The following is a 23,307-nucleotide window of genomic DNA, read 5'->3' as shown; positions in this document are numbered from 1 at the left end:
CAGATGATACGGCAAGATCTTGTGATAATGTGCCATGAAGCACTCACTAATGAGATTGATGTGCTGGTGAATGAGTGTGCTTTGTAATCACTGTCATGTTGCTCCAAACCATGATATTTGTAAAATTTTAAAGATCCTACCCTCTGTTTTAAATATAATGAGCTCCAAAATGACATATAGCACCAAATAGGGTTGGGAAAAAAATCGATTTGATTTAAAAATCGAGTTGGTAGGTCAAATCGATTCATATTTTCAAAAAATCGATTTTTTAGATTTTTTTTTTCTCCCCCTCTTCAGTATAGCGTACAATACATACATTTTGTATTCGCCAAATCTTCCTTCGGGGTTTCCGTAGCCCTCGATGCTTCACGACAAAAAGACTAGCATGTTTAATTTTTTAACGGTCCTCCACGACGACGACGACGGCGCGCGAGTGAGTGAGAGTGAGGGTGTGTGTGTGTGAGAGAGAGAGACAGCGTGAGTGTGTATGTGCGAGATGTATCGTAACAGAATCGAACAGAATCGAATCGAATCGTAAATCGAGTTTTTTATAAAAAAATCGCAGATTTTTTTAGGGGAAAAAATCGCCCAGCTCTAGCACCAAATTGGCTCATATGACTTATCATAATGTCTTCTGAAGCTATATTGTTTTGTGTGAGAAACAAACTAAACTTGAAGTCAATAGCCTGCTACTAAATGATAATCTTCCAATTCAATAAACTGTTAATCTCTGCAACTGGATTACTGAATCAATGAATTGGATCATTCTGATTTGTGAATGAATCATTTAGTTCTTGTGAACTGGCTCAACGGATTCATTAAAAAATGACTCAAATTCCATTGTGCTTTTTTTTTTTTTAGCCATTTCTCCAAGAATCAGGCATGACTACTTTTCGCTTACTACTAGGGTGGGTCACAATTTACCGATTAATTTTGAACTATTCCTAATACAGTTGCTATCGTGTGGACTGAACAAGACGTAGACTGTAGAGCCATAAAGTCAAATGGATTATTTTTGATAACTTAAAAGTGCTCTTGTATCATTTTGAAGCTTCACTAAATGTCAAAGAGTGTGCAGGATATTCTTTAAAATTTCACCTTTTGTGCTTTAGAGAGAAAAACAGCACCTTTTGTGCTTAAAACAGCATGATTTTTGGGGGTATATTTTTGGTTGAACTAACCCTGTAATTCCTTTGTTCGCCAAAAATTGGGAAAATTCTAGACAAATCGATGCAAACAGAGCTGCAAACCTAGACTTGGAATTTACAATGACAAATCTATGAAGCTGACAAAATATGTCTCATGAAGTCGTTCTGTATACGGAGACGCTAATTGAGGCTCTTTGAAGAAAGGCACTGAACTAACAGCCCAGCCACATCTGTTTCCCATTGCACATCGCTCTCAGAGACACAGAAGAGAATCTGTCCTCAGCCGGGACATTTCTCTGTGAAGCTCTCCTTGCGCTTAGCGAGATGAGACTGCATGATTCAAAGTCCATGCAGGTTAACGCAACGATGACATCGGTTTTTCAACCTGCAGTGCACACCTAGATTTTCCAGTTAAATAACTCCTGCACTAACAGTCATACAGAATGAGTCCCTCCCTCGTCTCATGAATCACTACAATCAACTGGAACAGAACGTTAAAGTCACAGCTTTGTCATGAGATTTCATAAAATGATGCATGACGTGACACCACTCACTGCGTCATTAGATTAGTAGAGTTTCGTAAAAAAACACACAAAAAAAACCTTTTTCTGTCAAGTTTCCAAAGCAGAAATTTGACTTTTAGCAACTCCTAAATGCAATACAAATGGATTAGCCACAGGCATATTTTCATGTCTTTCAAATGTTTGTTCATTGCTTGAACACGAAACTGGGAAGTCTGAGGTACAAAGAATGCTAGTACAAGACAAACTGGTTCCACAATGTGACTCGACCTGCCATCTTCTCGTTTCTGTCTCCCTCCTTCAGCTCCTTAATGTGCAACAAGAGCGTTTCGTCAGCATCTCCGCCTCCCTTCGTGGTGCTCCCTCTCTAGAAGCTATCAAAAATTCACAGACTGTGGGCAACTGCCAGCTGAAAAAACTGTTTAGTCAGCAACAGAGGCAGGGTGGGAGAAGAGGGGCGGGGGAAGTAGCAGAGGGAGGCAAAGGAGGAGGCCTGCGAAGCCGTGTGTGATTCGTCTTCTTTTTCTCTCACAGACAAACGTAAAAAAAAGTGAAAGGAGTCCCTCAAAAAGGAGTGTTAGCAAGTTAAACTATTTATGATTGTGGTAAAACATCACAGTTTGACTATTATGAGCTGTTTGATTGACTATCAAATAACTTAATTCTCAAACTAACAGGGTAAGGATGCGGTACCTATTGTTTCTATCTTTTTCGAACTTCCTCTATCCACACAGGCTGCTCTATTTCCTGTCATCCACGTCCCACTTGCACCAAAGCATTTTCATGAGGACTCAGTTTCACTTTTAGTTTTTCTTTACTACACTTTTATAATTTAAAAAGTAAATAATTTAGTCCAGAGGTTCCCAAACTTTTTACTACGAAGGACCAAAAATCAAAGAGAGCCGTGGACAGAAAGTAAATGTTGCATTATATCCAACTATATTAAAGTGTACATTTAAAACTCTTTTATATTCTCTAAATTTCAACGCAAAAATAAAACAAAAATAGTTGTTTTTTTCCTTTTTTTAATCCTCTTTTGTGATAAGCCAAGACGAGCCAAATCAAAGGTCATCAGGGGCCAACTTTGCCCCGCACGCCCTGGTTTTGGCACCTCTAATTTAGTCTCTTCTGTCCCAATGACCCACTGTGCATTGTTCAATACAGATTTTTTAAAACTATACAGAGTCTATTGTAAATAAGTAGCTCTTTTTCCTAAAAGCAGAGTTGTAACTGTTTGTAAGGCTTTGTCAAAAACACTGAAGACCAAAACATCAAGTAATATGAAGTCTATTTGTTATACCTTAACTAAACAAGGAGACCAATGACCAAATAAACAGTAGCATTAAAGGGACAGTTCACCCAAAAATCTTCATTTGCTCACCTTCATGTCACTCCTTTAAGACTATTTCTTATGCAGAACACAAAAGACGGTATATTGAAAAACATCTTTCATTGTATGGACAAAAAAGTAACAATATTTTTCACTTTTAGATTAAAGAAATTCATACAGGTTTGGAATGACATGTTAATTTAAGTTAATGATGACCAAACTTTCCTCATTTTTGGGCGAACTATTCCTTCAAAAGAGTCAACCTTCAACATCCATTTCTCAGTTTGGCCATAAATCAAGAATAATTTAAAGTACGTCTCTTAAATTTGAATGAAACATGCACATAGTAGCATCCATCTGCAAACTAACTTTCTTAAGCCCCACAGGTACAGTGTCTCACCCCAGACCCCAGGACCAAACCATGCTTCCCATACCCTATGAGGGAGAGGGAACATAATCTTATCTAAAATAGACAAGTTAAAAATAGCTCCAGAGCGAAACAGGACGCCCATCTCTACCCATGGATGAGTGGACAGAACACCCATCACTAGGGGCAAAAGGCTTGGTGAGGTGACCAACTAGTTTCTCCATCCAGTCTGGGACTTCAACAGACTAGTCCCTCTTTTACATTGGGCAAACATTTCACAGTTTGGCATGTTTGTCAAAGGAAGTTTACTAGAGAACCCCCGAGAGTTGATTTTAATGAATTTATATTAATCAAGATTAATCAAGATTACCGACCTTAATTTCCAAGGCTGCATCTCGATATTCCAATAGACCAAAATAAAAGCACAAAACAAATCCATCCACTCAACAGGTCTGTTTGTTGGGCTTTGAGACTCTTTATATACTTTAGAGTGTTTGAATACAAAGTGGAGTAAAAGCTGATGGCCCCTTTCTATCACTATCAGCACGGCAGCTCTGATGATCACAATGGGTTTCCTCTATTCAACTCTGGCGACTCCCTGCTGAGGACAGAGGAGATTACAGCCCAGACCACTGGTTGACTGTTCACTAGAACATGCCTTTGAATTTTCAATGGTCTTCTTGCTTTACGCGTCTGAACAAACACATCTCCACCCTACATCAGCCTGCATTGTGAGAACAGCAGCTATTAGGAAAATGAGAAAAGGAGGATTTGGGTTTTAACCTCGCCTCTCTGCATTAAGAAAATGGTAGACGTCGATGATTAAAAAAAAAATCTTAACATTTATACAAAGTAATAGAGAAACAAAGTAGTAAAATATTTGCTTAGGTGATGAAGCAACACGTTCTCATCCTGGTTCAGTGCACATTTACAATGGCTTAATCTTTTAAGATCACATTGCAATTGCACAAATGATTGTGACTTATCTTTGATTAGCAAAGTTTCTCACAATTAAAATGTGATGATTATGGGCTAAATTAATTTGCGTATGATACGTTCAATTCAAACATAAACCCTCTTAATCAGAGGTTTTCCACATTTACAGACTCAGTATAAAACTATATATTGCTTATCAGATAATTTGCTAGAAATATAATTTAATTCTATATTTTGTATAGCCTATGGTCTCTCCGAATCCCCTGGAGTACCTGCGGGTCCCCCTGATTGTAACCATAGCTTACATGCGGAAGGTAATCATAAAAACATCTTTGTAATTTATTTCCCTCTGAGTTCACAGTAGTACCTTAAGAGTACAAATACTACTCTAAGGTACTAATATGCAACATCAATGGTTAGATAAGATACAAAGTGACAAGCTGTTATAGCCTACCGCAAAGGTAAAAAAAAAAAAAAACATGTTTTGACAGTGCAGGGGATGAAAGTTACTGTACAAAACAACCATGCTGTAGTTAAAAGTCAGCAGCTTGAGAGGACTGAGCGAGTGAATGATGCTGCCACTGCAGGCCTTCTGGAGCCCAGTGTTGAATTTGGTAATGGAATGTGAACTGCTCATCTGGATCTCTGCACATTCTGCTTCTCCAAAGAGACGCGAGAATCATCAGAGGATGATGGGAGGAGGAAGGCACAAGCACAGCCTCTATCGAAACACCCGCACGAAAACGATGCTTCCTCCTAGTAATTATAGTCATCCAATCATCAAATTGAGATGGCTTAAATGGTATCATCGTTGTGGCTGCTAAGTTCAAATATAAAACCCGACTTTTCTTGAGGAACTTTTCGTCGTGCTATAAACCCAACCCAAAGATAGTCACGACGACAGCGAACTTCCTCCTTTAAAACTTTTGACATTCCCAAGCGTTAAGTTTGCATAGTGTGACAAACGAAACGATGAGGGTTTTGAGAACAATAATGTCTCGTCGAAAGTCGAAAGCGCAAATAAAACGTAAATACAACATGTCCAGACAAGGTCAAAATATAAAGGGAAGCGTGTCCAACACCCCCCCCCCCCCCCCCCCCCCCACGAGTTAGCCTCGTTCAAAGTTCTGATGTGGATGCTACGGTTCACTGTAAAATACTCACTTTTGATGACAATATAGGTGCGAAACATTTTGTCAAATGGGGGATAAACAAATATTAGCGACAGTGAGTTTAGTAAACTAAGGTAACTTATGTTGGTTGAATACATGTGCGCTGGTTAGACGCGAGTGAATTCCTGTAGTCAGGCGTTCAACCTTTGGATGCGAGAATGAAACGAGGAAGCACAAGCCCTGTGCGAGGAAAAAAAAAAGTTCGGACATCATCTCAACATCTTCGGCCTTCCAAGTTTAAAAACTTCCGATAAAGTCTCCATCCACCAAAGTTTGCAATCGGCAGGATGGAGAACGTAAACAACAACAACAACAACATGTACAAAAGTGCTCGATACTTACGCTTGACTTTGTCGGGGTTGGGCTGATTGCGCTGAGACATGGTGATGGTGAAAAGAGATGATGGACTTCGAAAAAAAAACTGCAAACTTGTTCCGGAGAGCGATCAAAATGGCGTATTTGAGGATGTGCAAAGTTCGCCAACTGGATACTTCTCTTCGCCCACTCTGTTAGCTCCCTAAAGGAATGATGGCCATCGACACTGCCGACGAGTGAGGGTCAGAAAAGTCACTTTTTCCTCAAAGTGTGTTCCTGAGCGCTGCTCAGTGAACGTGATAAGTAGACGCATCACGTGTTGCTCTAGTCTCCAAGGGGACGTGTGTTACTGAGGCTGCCACTGGAGTTCAGCTGTGAGCATCTCTACGGGAGGGGTGGAAAACTTTACCCCTTCAGCCTCATCCAACTGATTATAGATAGATAGATAGATAGATAGATAGATAGATAGATAGATAGATAGATAGATAGATAGATAGATAGATAGATAGATAGATAGATAGATAGATAGATAGATAGATAGATAGATAGATAGATAGCAACAAGTGTGTAACAACAACATTTTGTTGGCTTACAAACATTTTGTGGTAGCCTACATAAAATGAACTATTTATAGCCTAAATAACGCATATTTATAACATGAAAATAATAGCCTAATAGTGGCTATTTTATGTTCCGTAAACGATATAAAATTACTGAAAAGGTAAACGTGATAGCGACGGCACCCCAGTATCACTATGTGAAAGGCAGCTGATGATGCAACACACCTCGCGCTTTGGCGCCTTCTTTCTATCACAAGACAAACACCTGTTGGTCGTCATATACTATGATGGAGCATCCGTCATCTAAAAAATACTGTGGAAGGGCATTTCATTGTTTCAGAGACAAATGATGAGATAAATGTCAAAGAAAGACGAAATAATTTGAGGCAACAACCCAATCAACAGCCCTGTGTAAATCCTGTCTCTGAATATAACTCAGTAGGCTAAATATATTAAGAATAAAGTCCTTTTAAAGTTTTGTCTAAGATATAGTTTATATTTTTATATTTCTGATTATTCACTGTGCAGATACTTTTGTAAAAAAAAAAAGAAATGTTTCTGCACCACCGTGATTGTAATTTTTTTTATCTCCATGAAGATGTATCTGGTTACAAATTTATAGTTTTTGGCATTAACTAATTCAATCGTAGAAGAGTTGAGATTAGTCTAATTAATAATACTAATTATTATTATTATTACTATATTCCCACCACCATGCTGCATATTTTGCTCAATTTGAGTGAAAATTACTTTAAAATGGAGTAAAGAAAAAATAAATATATAAACAAATAATTTATGACAGATGATGCTTCCATTTCACAGAGGTTATGGTGAGGACTTTTTTAACTTTTCAAAACATTTATCTTCAATCATCATTATCATTGCTTGAAATTTGCATAGGCTAGTTAAAGGGATAGTTTATGAGTTTATGAGTTAAAGGGAGAGACTATGGCAGTCAATGGCTACCGTCAACTGTCTGGTTACCAACATTCTTTAAAATATCTTCTGTGTTTAACAGAAGAAAGAAACTCATACAGGTTTGGAACAACTTGAGGGTGAGTAAATAATGACCAAATTTTCATTTTTGAGTGAACTATCCCTTTAACTCATACAAGCTGCATTTGTCTGCATAGATGTGTCTCAAAAACTATCTGCGTCTCCTTTAGTGGTTTAAGTAACTCTTACTGGGATAACTATAGGCTACCTGAGAGGTGTCACTCACAGAAGCAGCATTGGCTCTGTGAGTGTGTGTTTGTGCTGCCACTAGAGAGCAGTCTCTGCTTCACCTTATGTAATCACATGAGAGTGACCTTGTGTTGGTACTAACTAAGCAAAGTCCCTGACCCACAGTGACCTGGATAATTGCTTCTGGCCTACGTGTTCTCCATCCCGCAGAAGACACCAAGTTCCTTTGTATTAACATAATTTAGCCCCCCTTTTTAGCTTTATTTTCTTTATTGTTTCATTTAGATAAATTTTTTATTAGCTAATATTCATAGAACTTGAAAAAAGAAAAATTTGTTCGCATAGAATGATATTTACAAACTCTAAAGTGAAACCTGAAAAAGTGACGAGGTTGAACACAATGAATGTGTCATTCAAAATAATGCTGACAGTTCAAGGCAATACAGCTATCCGGTAGACTACGACTCATATCTTTGTTGTAATGAGTGTGAGAGCGTGTGCTGATGCACGTATTTGTGATCTAATATTTGAAATACCTGTGTATGGGCATGTGTCGTACGTCCAGCAACCTTACACACAATAAGCCTTATTTTTTTGACAACAGTGCCATCTGATGGCAAATGATGTGCTGCTTAGAAAACTCTACCCTACTGTTTTATTCAGACAGTTTATTGTATTTAAGGAGGGATTTCTTTTGTCTTATTGTATAGTGGTAGTTTTTGATAGTCTACTGTATTATGGTTTATTGTATAGGCTAGTATTATGGACTCGAGGCAGGAAAGTAAGGGTGAGAGAAGGAGAAGGGACATGGGATCAGGATTTGAACCAGGTCAGACTCGAATTGGACCCCCTTGAGCCTCTTACTATGTGTCATGAGTAGGCTACATTTTAAATATTTGTACTGGTCCGTCAGAAATATATATATATTTTTTTTATAATAGGCTGAATTTTGTTGTAAAACACTATAGGACAACATATGATATGATCATGATATGATCTATGATCATATCTCATCATACGAGATATGATCAACATGCTTAATATATGATTAACATAATTACGAAATGCTCCCAGATTGCATTAATCTTCAAGATTTTTGCAAATGGAATGTAAATGCACGTAGAACAATCTGCAGTAAATCCCTGAAGGCTAAATTTTGTTAATGTTGTTAATAATTATGTTGTTTCAAATATTGATCGCTTGGGAGCGCGCGTTCTTTCCCATAATAAATCAAATCGCGCACTCCTGACTCTGGTTCCCATTCAGGCTATGCAGTAGGAAAAGAGCACTGAATAAACCATGGATATGTTTAAACACATATGCATGATTCGTCGCGTAAGTTCCTCTTAGAAATTCAAATTCTGATTTCACTTCATTTGGGTTACAAAGGATTAACCAACTGAAGAACTTAGGCTACTACTTTTTTAATTAGAAAAGAATTCAAACGTTTGCTATCAATATAAACTATAGGATGCTTTTACTGGAATATTTTACAGTGATTCAAATAAATATGCAGTATGAAATAAAATAATTTGAGGTTTTGTCTGTCAGGTGCACGCTTACGTCATCATAGCGCATGAAAGTAAAGGGGGAGTGTAAGAGTAGGTGACATCTCTATTTCTCTACAGTCCACTTTATCTCTATCAACCGGTTTGGAGTTCGAGACAGAAGTAGCCTATTGTTTAATTCCCCTCGAAATGCAGCAGTTTCCTGATGAGAGGAAGTAGGCGCTTTCAGACCTCCTCCACTATTAGGCTAATCGTGTTAATCGTAGGATGGGAGTGACTTGGACCGATAAATACAATTTCGTACTTTTCACACTGGAATTAGGTGAGTACATTTTTTTTTTTTTCAATTGTAAGTTATTGAAAAAGGTCAAATTAAATTGTCTAACTTTGCACACCCTTCAGGTCAGTCGAAAATATTTTTTCATTTAATGTGGGCTAATCTTTTAATGTTTCTGTGATGGTCCGAGTTTAGTTAATTTTGAGTGTTTAAATTGAGGATTTTATAGATTCCCTTTAAAGGAAAACAAGTTGTGTGTATTATCCCGGCTGATTCTGTTGTATTTCAGTTTCATTGGTACAGGCAGCATGTGCTGGAGAAACCTGTGAAAACGTATTTAAAGGTTTCTCAGACTGCCTGCTCAGTCTTGGAGAAAACATGGTGAACTATCCCCAAGAGCTGGATGACAGCGAAAACCTACAGACCATCTGCTCGTAAGTACACACTGTCTGCAGTCATTTCTGGAAGAAGCTAAGCATTTCATATCTGCTGGTCCTTCTCATCATGTTTTAGATTCGACAAATCTATGAGTTGAACTCATGCCATCCATGACTCAGACTCACAATATATTTCATTTGCAAGGAATAAAACAGATTGTGCACCTTGTGTTTATCCTCATGCAGATATTGGAATGACTTCCACTCGTGTGCCTCCACCGCAATCGCAGATTGTCAGGAAGGAGCGGGACTTTGGGAAAAACTGAAACTGCAGTCCCGGAGCTTGAACTATCAGGGAAGCTTGTTTGAATTATGCTCCGGGGATAATGGAGTATCCAGAGTTTTATTACCAATTGAACTGAAGATACTGCTGATGTGTTTCACCACTTTAGTGGCTTGGCTTGTTTTTTGAATAAGAAACCTGAAGACCTGACCTCAAACAAGTTCCTAAATGGATTATATCCCTGTTTCTCTTCAGCTGAATCAATTCATGTTTTGATGCAAAAAGAAAAAAAAAAGCAAGAAAAAGAAGAAGGAGGAGGAATTCAGAAATGACTTTCTTAAATGGCCTTTTCCCCCAAAAAATCTGAAGACGATTTACCGTACAAATGAAAATATCTATTTTAAAAAACAATTGTTTTGACCATTGGTGTGTAAAAACAGCAAACATTCTGGACCAATAATAGAATTTTGTTTTATTATTTAAAGCACGCCTAAATGATCTGATAAGCACATATTTAACAACACATATAATAAATAGATTGTTTTAATACAAGATATTAAATAAACAGTGAAATGCAAGCAATTCCACAGCACTGTATATTTTTCTATGAGGAGTTGCATTGGCTCATTTTAAAGGTATGGAGCCTCTAGCGTTTTTTTCCTCTTTAATGACTGCAGAAAACCTGAACATCTGTTTAAAGCAAGACACACACACTACAACATATTAAAATGGAGGGAACATGTTCGTTGGAATAATAATGGCAAGGAGAAGCGCAGATGCTCTCTTAAATCCCAGCCCTTGAAATAGGACCACGGCCTGGTTATTAACACGTGCTGCACTGACGCTCCTAATCGTTCCCTGCAGGGATTGTGCGTTCATCGACTCATGCACATCTGTCTTTTTGTCCAAAGTAAAAGCAGATCTGATACAGTCACTTTGAGAGTAGAATATTCTGTAAGTGGGATACTATGTCTGTGAGTGGAAAATGAAAAAAAGAGTTGCTTCAATTATTCAATCAATATCGTTTGCATCTCATACAAGCAAACGACTTGTCTCCGCAATGTACATGCAAGATCCAAAGCAGAACATATAAGTAACTCATAAGTGTTTAATAATTTAGGGACTCTTCCAGACTCAGGACAGCATCATAACACAATGAACCACTCAGATTGACACAATCACTTTTTGGTAGTAAAACTTTTTTCACTTATAGCAGGAAAACATTATAAGCTTGTCCCCTCTCTGAAGACATTTGATAAGACAAGGTGATTAATTGTACATGTCATAAAAAGTTTAGTATAAGGGAATGCCTCTGATGATAATCATTATGTGAAATATTTAAGGCGTTGTCAGAGCAGATGATAGTGGTTGATATCTGAGGAGTCAGAATGTGCTCTTTACAAACACCTGCTATCTAGAGAGGATTCATTCTCAGTGTAGATGTATTTAAGGACTGTCAAACAAGCCTGCATCATGCAACTGACTTTATGCTTCTGTATTATTGAGCAGTTCCTCTTCTGTGCATCACACATTTCTTTATATGCAAAATATTGAACTACAGCTAATCACTGTCGTGTAGAAGGCCATTGTTCTGTCATGTCTGAATCTCTCTCCTCTTCAGTTTTATGGCTACGAAAGCAATGAGTCAAGGCTCTTTCTGGTTGTTAATAATGCAGGAGGTTGTGTGAGTAAATGGGGCAGGCGGTAGATCCTATGTGGACCCTGTGGAGAAGCAAGCAGCAGGACAGAGGATGAATAATACACACAGGTGACATGTTGCAATGCAGAAAGTCTAATAGAGACACTGAGGCTTTCAAAGCTCCTGCTCAATGCTTTGAAAGCCATTAAGACATTTCTCACTGAATTTAATTCTGTGAGGATGTACTTAAGAAACAGAGGTTACTCTTGTTCTCCAGCTGGCTTTTCATCTGAATGAGCATACATGTGCTACGGTAATTAGATTTTTTTTTTTTTTTTTGCTAAATGAAACAAAAAATCAACCAAGAAACAAACAAATAAAAAAATGTAATGCTGATGAGATGGTAGACACTTTCATTCTTTGATTGTGCACCACTAAAAATACACACACACACACACACACACACACACACACACACACACACACACACACACACACACACACACACACACACACACACACACACACACACATATAAATTAGATTAAATAATTAAATAAACAAATATGAATGCTGTAATGGTAGTGTTGATTTCACACAACGAGTACCACAGTGGGTAGTACATTATGTTTACTAGTCAAATATCAGTAAAAGATACATACGTTGGATCTGATTGGTTCCAATTTGAGTCTATGTTTTTTCACATAGTCGTGATAGTGTGATGCTTACAGTCATTGAAAGAGACCCCATATGCCAGAGTCAGCCATGATGCGGCCCTGGGGATCTTCTGTGCTCTCCCCAGGGACAAACACTGTTGTGGACATGAATTTCTCTCAGTAATGTAATGTTTGCTGCCCTATATAACGTTCATAAGTGATAGCACTTGAAGTGCACCTTGAGTAAATTGTAATTCCATTTAATATACTACCTTATTGAAAGTAATTTTGCTACCGCTGTAAGTGAAAACGGATAATTGCTGTTTCTTTTTTATGGTGGTGTCAGTTTAGTCATTATGCAATAGCTTTGTAAGGTTGCTTGCTTACAGGCACTTGGCACAAAGTAAGGAATGATTTTTTTTTCTATTTATTTTTTCCTTTTTAATCACATGGTCAGTGAAATTACATGCTTAACCTTCAGAAAATGTTGACAAAATTATAACTCTGGTTTTAATTGTTGGATATAGTTGAGAAAATCAAGACCTCTGTGGTGGGACTGATCAAAATTTGATACCTTTGAAACTAGATACTTTTCGTGCTAGGTTAATGTTATATAATAGGCTAATTATGCACATATTTTGTCACAGACATCTAATAGCTGCCACAACAAAATATAAGTAGGTAGGCTACAATTATATTTGTGCCTCTAATGATTTAAATAAATGTCATGTAACACCAATGTATTGCGCCTACAGATAGAGACAGAGCGCAACCCGTCATAATCTGAATCTTTTTATTAGCTCTCGACCCCAAAAAACGTGTGTTTAGGACATAAATACGCTCTGTCTGTATTGCCAAATTGCATCATGCAGGTAACTGAAATGCCATAACACTCTTTATTGTAGGAATGCACGTTGTGTGTTGCATTCCACTGCCCGACGGATCCTGACACTAGATGGCGATGTATCAAATACAGCAACACACGAGAAGAAGAACGAATGACACTGAAATCAACATGGCGTCGTGCAGTCGGGCTCAAGTTATCTCACTCTACAGGATGCTTATGAAAGAGAGCAAAAAATTCCCCTCATATAATTACAGGTACGCCTGTACTCTTCCGTGTGAAACATAGTCTATATATAATATGAATGTATATATTCTCGCATTTTATGGCTCGTTTTGTCACTTTTTGTTTATTTTTGCGTATAGGCTGTGAATAAACACGTGTGTAGTCATTTTGAATTATAAGCGTTTCTGTTTGTAACTTATATAGCGCGTTTAAATTAGTTTTAAAATCAAGCTATTGCTTATCATCTACTGTTTCTTAACTAAAAATACTGTTTGTTTACAGAACATACGCACTTCGCAGAGTGAAAGATGGCTTCAGGGAGAACCTTCATGTTGAAAACCCCAAAACACTGGATATGCTCATAAATCAAGCTAGAGAGAATCTGGCGGTCATCAAGAGACAGGCAAGCATGCCAGCTTTGTTTGATATTCCAGTATGGTTTTAATGGCCGAACAACAACTAAACTTGAATGGCCTGATTCAAATAACAGAATGTTCCCATTTCTAGAGTATTTAGAGTTACTAATAATTAATACATTTGTATGTTCTACATCTAAGACAGTATCACTTATCTGTTTTTCACAGGTTTCCATTGGCAATCTGTATTCTGTTCAGAGGACTGTTGTTGAAAGAGAGCCTCATTTGTAAATATGTTCAACACCAAGAATAGTGTCCATACAGTGTGGTTGTGAATGACAAATCTGTAAGCTGCACTACTAGTTGACTGTTTGTGTAAAATTGTAATGTAGTAGAGTATACTGTAAATGTATGTTGATGTAATATTTTTTTCAGCAAATAAATAAGATGCATATAAAACATGGCTAGGATACAACATTTGCAAAAACTATTTAGCTTTGCAGGTCACTAAGGCATATTACAGTACTGAACATACGGGGGAAGATCCCCCTTACATACTTTTAAATTGTCATATTGTCTAAATCATTTTAGATTTAAGTTTAGCATGTGCAAAATGATGATGCATCAGACAATGTGTTGTTATGGGAAATAGCCTTAATAAAAACATTTAGTTGTCATAGTACATGTAAAATCGCTGGGGTAAGATGGTGGCCAAGATGCTGAATCATAGTAAAGCAGATTAATCTGAAAAGTACATTTATTCTAGGCATATGAATATCTACATATTTAATTGCCCATATTTTTATTGAAGATGTCTTAGACTGAATGATTATTCTATACATTTTAATGAATAGTAAAGATGCCACTTTGAAATGTATGTATGTAGCTCATGGAATAAAAAAATTAAAAATAATAACAACATGGGGCCTTGTGTGTCAGCAAAAATAGTACTTTTTCCTCCACAAACCTTAAAATATTATTTTGTCCACAAATCCCAAATAGACATTAACAAATTAACAAATAGACACAAAAAACTAATCAATTTATGTCATGGATCACTATTTTCCAGAAAGACGAAATTAACCTCAAAACTGCTTTAAATGAATAGCCTACATCTTACAAATGCTGATATTAAGATGAAATGACAGAATTGAGAAGAGCATAGCCATTCATTAAATGTGTTGAGCTGAAAAGTTAAAAAAATTAGGTTAGGGAGTCGCCCTATCTTACCCTATCCACCTTTTTTTTCAACGGGGAAGTAAGCTGTTTTCTGTGAATGTGAGAAATAACGAGAAGAATAACAAAGTTCAATAAATGGTAAAACTATCTGTGCTACAAAAACCAGTGTGTTTATAATTGACAATACATTTAAATAATATGGTAAGAATTGCCAGCTGTTTTTGTACAGCTAAAAATAACTGGAAGCGGATGACATTGGAAGCCGGCACATTCAGTTTACAAATGGCTATGTCCACTCTTAGGTGAAACATAAGATTAGCATTATTTAAGCCCAAATTAAAAGTGAAGTTCACTTTATTGAACTAAATGTAAACTGTCAGGTAGTCTGATTCCCTTAAATCACCATGAAATTAAATTGGACAATTCTTGTTTGTTTGTTTTTTTGTTGGAATAATCCTAATCTGTAATCAAAGTAAACTTCCCCTTCCTGTTGCAACCACATCTCTTCTCTGATGACGTATTTACTGGGGCGAGGGCGGGACAACCTGTCACTCACATGACATCACAGCAACAGCAAACTACAACCATACAATGATCCAATCAATTCCCAATAGACAAAGTCAAGACCCGTCCTACATTTTTCTTGTTCGAAAGGCCGTTTCATTTGGACATAGGCTACCGAGAAGAAATTACAATCGCGATTTCAGTTTCCTGCTGACTTTAAAGTGTAGTTCTCTCCATCATTATTGTCCCAGTATTCCCCGAGATCAGTCCGACAATACACTGCGAAATGCACAGATGAATCTTTGTTCAAAAAGAGCGGCGCTTGCAAAATAAAGTCGAACAGTTCCCACTGTAGCGCTTTTTCTTCATTCAGTCTTAATACAGCTTGAATATCCGAAAATGTCAGCCAGTTGTTTACAGTGTACCTGACCCCAACTTCTCTTCTTGCGTTGCTCTGTATCACTCTGATCACGCCCTTCACTCCAGAAGCGGTTATTGTGACGCTCTCCAATGCGACTCCCAGACGGCTTGACTTCATATCAAACTCCAGCAAACTAACAGGCATGTCAAATGCTGGCACTAAACGTGCTGGAATCAGATCACTGCTGTGTTGAAGCTCTTCGTTTGGAGGATGATGCCGGAGTCCAGACGACACATCGCTCGTTTCATTTGCTTCATCTGAGATGTCAAAGTGTCTGATGTTTGCGAGGTTCAGCCCCATCATGTCTGCAAACTGAACTCTCTTTCCACGGACCAGATTCTTGTGTGAGAAAGATTCATCCTGATATAGATCTACAGGCAGAGATTTGGCTCTTTGCCTGTCTGTTTGGTGAGTCTTTGGTGAATGAGGTGATAAATTTTCATGTTCTGGTTCAGACAGACACTCGGTCACGGCTGAAGTTCCCTCTGACTGCTCAGTGTCCATCAGCATTCATCACATTGACCAGTGCAGTAAGTAACTGAGGAGCAGAAAGTCTTTTAAATATGAAAAAGGGACCTGCAGTCTTTGCGTAAGAAAGATGCTTGACAAATACTACATGCACACAAGTTGCGTCACAGCAGCGTCACCTGTCTTTGCAAACAAACTGATGATGTCTAATCAGAAAAAAATGACTTTTAGCCATAAGCCAGCCAAGGGGCTTTAGAACATAGGTTAACTGGGGTCTTAGCTAGCCTATTAAATGAAAAACTATTTTACATCTGCATCCAAGAGCATTTTTTTAAAAACTTATTTATTCTTTATTGTGACAAGTGGCATGGTTTTTCATTATTTAATTCATGTAATAATTAATTTGTATCTTACTAAAGCCCAAAAGCTGAGGACATTTTGTTCCCTATAGTGAATAATGATAATATCCAATCTTTAAAGTCTAGTTTAGTTTTCCACTGTTATTCCAGAATAGGCTCTGTCAATCATTGTCTAGTGCAGAAACACGATGACGAACAGCAGAGGGCTGTGCGCACATGGCAGAGCGAACGAGCACTTTTTTTCTGCACATGGATCTGTTTACACTCTTAATTCATGACGCAAAAGAGTGCAGTAGGTTTTTATATGTAAGCTGTAACGATATTCCACGAGAAACCAGTCGAAATGCGTAGGGGAAAGTTCAAGTTTATTTGCATTTCATGTAGGCCTAGCTGTCACCAAAATTTACAGTGTAAAAAGCTTAATAAATAAAAGATGTATCTATATTATTTTATTTATTTATAGACCAATAATACATTATATTATATTATTATTATTCAGTTGGTTTTCTCCAGAATTTCAGTTAATCCAGTAGAATCTCATTTTAACTGAGATTATTATAGCCTATTGTCTTATCTTATTAGAGCGTATTCATAAATAAAAAAGAAAAATTAGATTAAAGTTATAAAGCAACATTAACATTACAGATTTTTTTGTCTTAGTAAATAGCGCAAGCTTATTCAGTTTATATAAGTCTATCTAAATTCTTGTTTCAGTAGACTCATCTTTTCCTTTGGTATAATTTACTTGCCTTCTTTTTTTTTCTTAATTTATCTTCATGGAATGTACATTTATAATAACTCAAAATCATTGTTATAGGCTAATCTAAACTGTTTAATTTTTCTTATTAAGAAAAACAAAAGTATATACGAGATGGTATCCAAATTAATCCAAATCAACTTACTTAACATTAAAAAGAGGGCTTTGAAACAAAATTAAATAAGATGGAGACAAGTAGCCTATAAAAAGGGTAGCCTAAATCGTAAAACAAATGCCCTAATTATAAACACAATAACAGCCATTTAAATGAGATTGTATCAGGCTATTATTAATTACTACAAACGGGGAGACTCTAAAAATCTTGAATAAAACTGTATTTACCCATATTTATTAGATATACAAAAGGCTAGTTCAAAACAGCGACTTTTTTCTCACTTAACCAACTCTGCACTCACGGACTGTTTATAATACGCTCTGCAGGAACTGACGTCAAACGTTTGCGACAAGTGAAGTTGCCACTATTTTGAAACCTTAGTTCTGCTGAAACCTTAGTTTGAAACCTTAGTAAGTTTTGCTGCTTAATGTCATAAAAAAATGTAGATATTGTACATAGTTTTCAAAATGTCGCCAGAGCTGGAAAAGTTCCCGAGAAGCCTGTTGGTGTGCGAGAAATCAAATTTCTTGAATGAAAAGTCTCGGCATGACATCCACGTGTCGAAGCACAACTTTAATTACAAGGTGAGTTTAATCATTAAACATCTGCTCAACATATTCATTTTACAACTCTGCTCAGAATGTCTTTGCGTCGCGATAGTTTCAGACGGAAATGTGTCGCTTTCTCTGACTGTCTCCACAGATCTCAGTGCTGATCCCTGAATGTGGGATCCTCCCTGCAAACATCAGCAGTGTGATCAACAGCTTCAGCCCTTATTATCTAGTGCGGAATCTGCCTGTTTATGAACTACTGGAAGAAACATTCCTTGAGTCACTTGTGAAGAAAGGTAAGAGGGGCAAATGTGCGAATTTCCATTTCTATTTTTTGGTATTGAACTTGATTTTAACAACTAATGTTAAATTTTGAACAAATTTTTCAACACAGGAAACTTCTATGCACTCTCTTACAACACCAAAATTGATGAAGATAATTCCATTGCACTTCTTTCCAGTGGTAAGATAACTACACAGATACTACTAACATCTCTATGAATCTTAGTGTATGTAAAGACCCCATGAAATCAGTGGTTCTCAACCTTCTTGACTTTTTGATTTCTGCTATAGTTATGACAAAACTGCTTGTTTTATATATATATATATATATATATATATATATATATATATATATATATATATATATATATATACTGGATTAATCTAGTTAATTCATGTAATATATTAAATGAAGTAACCACTATTCATTTTGTGATTCCAGAAGATATTTTGTATTCCAGAACTGTATGTTTTTCAATAAATCAGTAGTTATTGTGCGAAATTAAAAATAAATATGATTTGTTTAATCTTGATTTTATGTTTAATTTTTTACATTTCAATTTAGAGTTAGATCATCTTAATAAATCTATAATAATAAATTAATTTACATACTTATACATATTCATTTCATTCTGTTTTTCCCAGGTCAGTTAATTTTGTCTCTAGATAAAGACACATATGAACAGCTTGGCTTGGAGGGACGACCATCTCAGTACAATCACAAAAAGGCCATGAGATTTGGTAAATGTCTTTATTCTTTCTGAGTTGCATGAAATTAAGGTGTTTTAATCTTTGAACAAAAAAAAGTATTCAATAAATATTACAATTATAAAATGTCTTTGTTTTGCAGTCGTGACTCTGGACCTCACAGACAAAAGCTTGACTCCAGGCACCAAACGATACCAGCGGGTTCTGTCAAGTATAAAACACCGACTACCACTCAGATATGACTTTCTGTTAACTAAATATAACACAGGTTTGTAGCAAGTAATCCATCATTACCGTCACTGACCTTAAACATATTTCTCAGTTGCCTTAGCCTTTTGCATTCATGACTCTTTCAGGTGCAGATGAAGATAAGATTCTTTCCAAGCTGTTGTCCCAGTACACATACGAGGAGCACAAGCCTGCTTTTAGCCATCACACCCTGAAAAATATACCATGTCCCACACTTAACCCATCAGATATACAGGGAAAGACACTGTCATGTGACCCACATCACTTCTTGGAGTGGCTTGGAGCTGTTAACTTGGACATCAGTTGGTGAGCGAAGGCTAGTCACTATATCATGCTGTGCTCTTATATGTTTGTGATTTGTTAAATATGTAAATTGACTCCATATATTGTACAATGACTACTTAAAGACTGTGGCACAAATTGACAATAATGAAATTACTATGACAATTTGTTATACAAAATGGAAAGGAGTTCCTGGTGTTTTCGACTATATTTCTAAATTGAATTGTGTATTTTTTTCAGTGAAAATGCTGCAGACGGTTTCCTGTCGACATATGTGTGTCCAGAGCCCAAGAGTTCTGTCAATCAAGCCTTGCTGTGCACCGTTACTGGCTTTATCTCACCTGAGAATGTGTTTTTGCTGCTGCGAGAACTAAGGTGAGACCCCTACATTACCATCACAAACTATAATCCAACTTAATATGCAGACAACTACAAGCAAGCCATTAGTAAGATAATTCACAAGTAAACTCTTTAGTATGACTTGCATGTGTAAAGTACTTGATTATAATTTTAACAATAGTGTTTTTCGACAGTACATTTCAAGTTATATTTTAAATGTATTAAATTGCAACTTCATCATTACATATGTGTAATTACGAATATATTTTAATACATGACATACAACTTTTAATATAAGCGACATTACAGTATATTTTAGTTTAACTTAAATGCTTGTCAGGTTACACTTTATTAAGGTGTCCGTTACAGTGTAATTATACATTTAAGTACTGAGTAATAATAATTAACGTACTTAGTTTAGGGTTAGTTGCATGAAATTATGCTTAATTTAGTTATTACTACAGTAACATAACAAGGACACTGTAAAAAGCGTTACTGCTTGTCATTGTATTTGGCATTTTAACTATATTTCAAGGACCCTAGATGTAATTATGAAATTACATTTGTACAGTTGTACTTATGTGGGTCAAAAAAGTACTATAAATTTCAGCAAATTGCATTTAAAGGGATAGTTCACTTTGAAATTTAATTTTGGTATGTTTTAGCTTACCTCAAGGGCATCAAAGATGTAGGTGTCTTTTTTTCCGCAGTAGTTTCAATTTTGATATTTTTAGGTCAAACCGTTCTTGTCTGTCAGTCATTTAATGCAGGTCTATGGTCACTGTCTCAAAGAGCATGCACAGAGTCCAAATTAAAACAATTCCCCATCGTCCCAATTAAACAATTCCCCATCGTAAGTACACATTGATGGCATAAGACACGAAACGAGCGGTTTGTGTGAGAAAACAAACAGTATTTATATCGTTTTTAACTCTTATACACAGCCCTGTCCAAGTGATCTGAGGGCGCGGGCGCATCCTGGTGTGTGACGTGTACGCAGACTGGTGCATAGATATATACACTAGATGTCGCCTTGTCTACGGCAGTTCATTGGAACAAATGTCTTTAAGGCGACATCTAGTGTATATATCTATGCACCAGTCTGCGTACACGTCACACACCAGGATGCGCCTGCGCCCTCAGATCACTTGGACGGGGCTGTGTATAAGAGGTAAAAACGATATAAATAATGTTCGTTTTCTCACACAAACCGCTCGTTTCGTGTCTTAGGCCATCAATGTGTACTTACGATGGGGAATTGTTTAATTGGGACGATGGGGAATTGTTTTAAATTGGACTCTGAGCATGCTCTTTGAGACAGTGACCATAGACCTGCATTATATGACTGACAGACAAGAACGGTTTGACCTAAAAATATCAAAATTGAAACTACTGCGGAAAAAAAGACACCTACATCTTGGATGCCCTTGAGGTAAGCTAAAACATACCAACATTTTATTTCAAAGTGAACTATCCCTTTAATATAAACTTAAACTTGAATACATTTTACAATTAGGTGTCTGAAAACTTAACATTCACTTTGCACTTAAGTATAATATTTCCATAAGTGTTTAAGGAGATGCTTGCGGTGTAAAAGTGAGCATATTTGAAACTTACAAGCTGTTTATTTTTCTACCTCGCGTCATCCAGGCATTATTTCGATGAACAGAAGTTTACACCATGGGTTTCCCTCACTGTGCATGGATTTATGGATAGTCCTGTGTCATGGGGAGCCACAGAACATGGGTTCCTCAAAGGTGGTGAAAACTTCTACAATTTTGTTTGCTTCAAAAATCAGGACTACTGGTTACACATGGCTGTCGGTGCTCAAGATGGCTGCCCACCATGAAACAATGGACATTTGACATTGAGGATATGAGACATGTTGTGTTGAAATGTAAAATACAAACGTAAATGTATGATGTTGGTTTTTATTAATAATAATAATGTTTATTTGTTATAGCGCCTTTCAAGAACCCAAGGTCGCTTCACAAAATAATACAAACAGTTGACATACAAAGAGACAAGCAATCTGCTTATTATAACAATCAAACGAGCAGAAAAGCAGATAGAGACAACCAATAACTACAAATAATTAACATAAGTTATAGAATCTAAGAAAACGTTAATTTCGATAAAGTAAACATGTAACATAAAAAATGAAAAAGTGGAAGACAGTATATTTACTGAGTATAGTGAATAAATGAGTTGAGATTTGAAGGTCTGGGCCCGTATTCATTAAGATTCTAAGAATCCTCTCAGAAAACTCTTAATTTAGCTTAAAAACTTTTACGTAGGAGTCTTAGCTTAAGAGCAATTCGGGACTGATCTGAGAGCAACTCTGAGTAAGGAAAAGACAAAAACTTTTATCCCAGTAAGAAGGCGGGGTTGACCCCGTTGCTATGTATGACACAATCTTTTGAAGACTGTGATTGGTTGGTTGTCCAAGAAGGGGAAAAAAGTGATTTTAAGTATAGGGTCTATTCTAAGCCTTCACTTTGAAATTACATGCGTAATTTTTCCTATTTGACCGTTCTCACACACACACATTATATATATAAATCCTTATTTTATTAACCATGCTGTTGATTTCCTATAAGGTATTTGCTTGGCTTAGAATGATAAAAATTGTTCCACTCTTTCTAATTACACTGATTGTTGGCATGTCTACTTAAATGGTGGTTTGAATGTTGGTTTTAATGTATCAAACATGGAATTTTCCCAGTTGCCAAATATCGTAATGTAGTGATTACTTTCATTTCGGGCGCTATGGCATTTCTGCGCTGTGTTGGAGATATTAGCGTGTCTCTAAAAAGATCTGTCACAAACATGATCCCTGCATGATCTAATTTAAAGCGTCTTATTAACTCACTGTCATCCATTGTCTGCAACACATTTCTTCTCCTTCTTCGTCTTTCTGCCATTTTCTCCTCTGCTAAAGAAACTCTTAAGCCTCTTAAAAGTCCTCGTCCGTGCTCCTAACAATTTTGACCTTAAGACCTCTTTTAAGGGTTAAGATGCTTTCTGAATTACTTTTTTCTTTACTAGGATTTTTTCTTTAAATTTAAGAGTAAACGCCCACATTTCTAAGAATTTTCTTAGAATTTTGTCACTAGGAGCTACTCTTTGCATTAAGATTCTTTATGAATACGGGCCCAGGAGGTTAGGGGTGGCAGCTTATTCCATAGCTTAGGGCCTAAAACACTAAAAGCCCTACCACCCACAGTAGAGAGTTTATACTTGGGTACGACAAGCAAGTTGTCATTGCTAGATCTAAGGGTCCGGGCAGGAACATATGGTTTCACTAACTCAGCAAGGTACTGACAGGCTTTATAAACTTAGACTAAAAGTTTAAAATGGATATGATTGACCACAGGAAGCCAGTGAAGTTGGT

The 23,307-nt window shown here is 36.7% G+C and overlaps 3 protein-coding genes across 4 annotated transcripts in view; 2 read left to right on the top strand and 1 right to left on the bottom strand.

The window, feature by feature from the left end:
- rreb1b (ras responsive element binding protein 1b) overlaps positions 1-6,115 on the bottom strand; it is a 38,771-nt gene extending 32,656 nt beyond the window's left edge. The window contains exon 1 of one of the 2 annotated variants that reach the window (XM_081375182.1): positions 5,817-6,115. Coding sequence is in view for 1 of the 2 variants with exons in the window: in XM_081375181.1 (XP_081231307.1) it covers positions 5,817-5,856 (40 nt within the window). In the remaining variant the exon portion in view is untranslated. The remainder of the gene's footprint in view (positions 1-5,816) is intronic. The other variant, XM_081375181.1, reaches the window with a different exon arrangement.
- Positions 6,116-13,260: 7,145 nt separating this feature from the next.
- Positions 13,261-15,378, top strand: lyrm4a (LYR motif containing 4 a). Its single transcript, XM_081375383.1, has 3 exons — positions 13,261-13,375; positions 13,626-13,746; positions 13,928-15,378. The coding sequence occupies exons 1-3, from the start codon at positions 13,290-13,292 to the stop codon at positions 13,988-13,990; spliced, it is 270 nt and encodes an 89-aa protein (XP_081231509.1). The 5' UTR covers positions 13,261-13,289; the 3' UTR covers positions 13,991-15,378.
- Positions 15,379-17,621: 2,243 nt separating this feature from the next.
- On the top strand, positions 17,622-22,783 carry rpp40 (ribonuclease P/MRP 40 subunit). The gene is made up of 8 exons (XM_081375382.1): positions 17,622-18,086; positions 18,205-18,349; positions 18,448-18,516; positions 18,981-19,076; positions 19,186-19,311; positions 19,400-19,598; positions 19,815-19,949; positions 21,564-22,783. The coding sequence occupies exons 1-8, from the start codon at positions 17,970-17,972 to the stop codon at positions 21,760-21,762; spliced, it is 1,086 nt and encodes a 361-aa protein (XP_081231508.1). The 5' UTR covers positions 17,622-17,969; the 3' UTR covers positions 21,763-22,783.
- Positions 22,784-23,307: the final 524 nt, after the last annotated feature.

This window comes from Scardinius erythrophthalmus, assembly GCF_964197995.2.
Source record: "Scardinius erythrophthalmus genome assembly, chromosome: 9".
NCBI lineage: Eukaryota > Metazoa > Chordata > Actinopteri > Cypriniformes > Leuciscidae > Scardinius > Scardinius erythrophthalmus.
Note: the sequence above shows the minus strand (reverse complement) of the source record. Positions and strands in the feature narration are given on the sequence as shown.

Bases quoted from the DNA above. Each gene is read 5' to 3' on its own strand.
- lyrm4a (XM_081375383.1), top strand. From the start codon at position 13,290: ATGGCGTCGTGCAGTCGGGCTCAAGTTATCTCACTCTACAGGATGCTT. The intron at 13,376-13,625 runs GTACGCCTGTAC...GTTTGTTTACAG, and splicing joins TTCCCCTCATATAATTACAG to AACATACGCACTTCGCAGAG. The intron at 13,747-13,927 runs GCAAGCATGCCA...TGTTTTTCACAG, and splicing joins TGGCGGTCATCAAGAGACAG to GTTTCCATTGGCAATCTGTA.
- rpp40 (XM_081375382.1), top strand. From the start codon at position 17,970: ATGTCGCCAGAGCTGGAAAAGTTCCCGAGAAGCCTGTTGGTGTGCGAG. The intron at 19,599-19,814 runs GTGAGCGAAGGC...TATTTTTTTCAG, and splicing joins GTTAACTTGGACATCAGTTG to TGAAAATGCTGCAGACGGTT. The intron at 19,950-21,563 runs GTGAGACCCCTA...CGCGTCATCCAG, and splicing joins TTGCTGCTGCGAGAACTAAG to GCATTATTTCGATGAACAGA.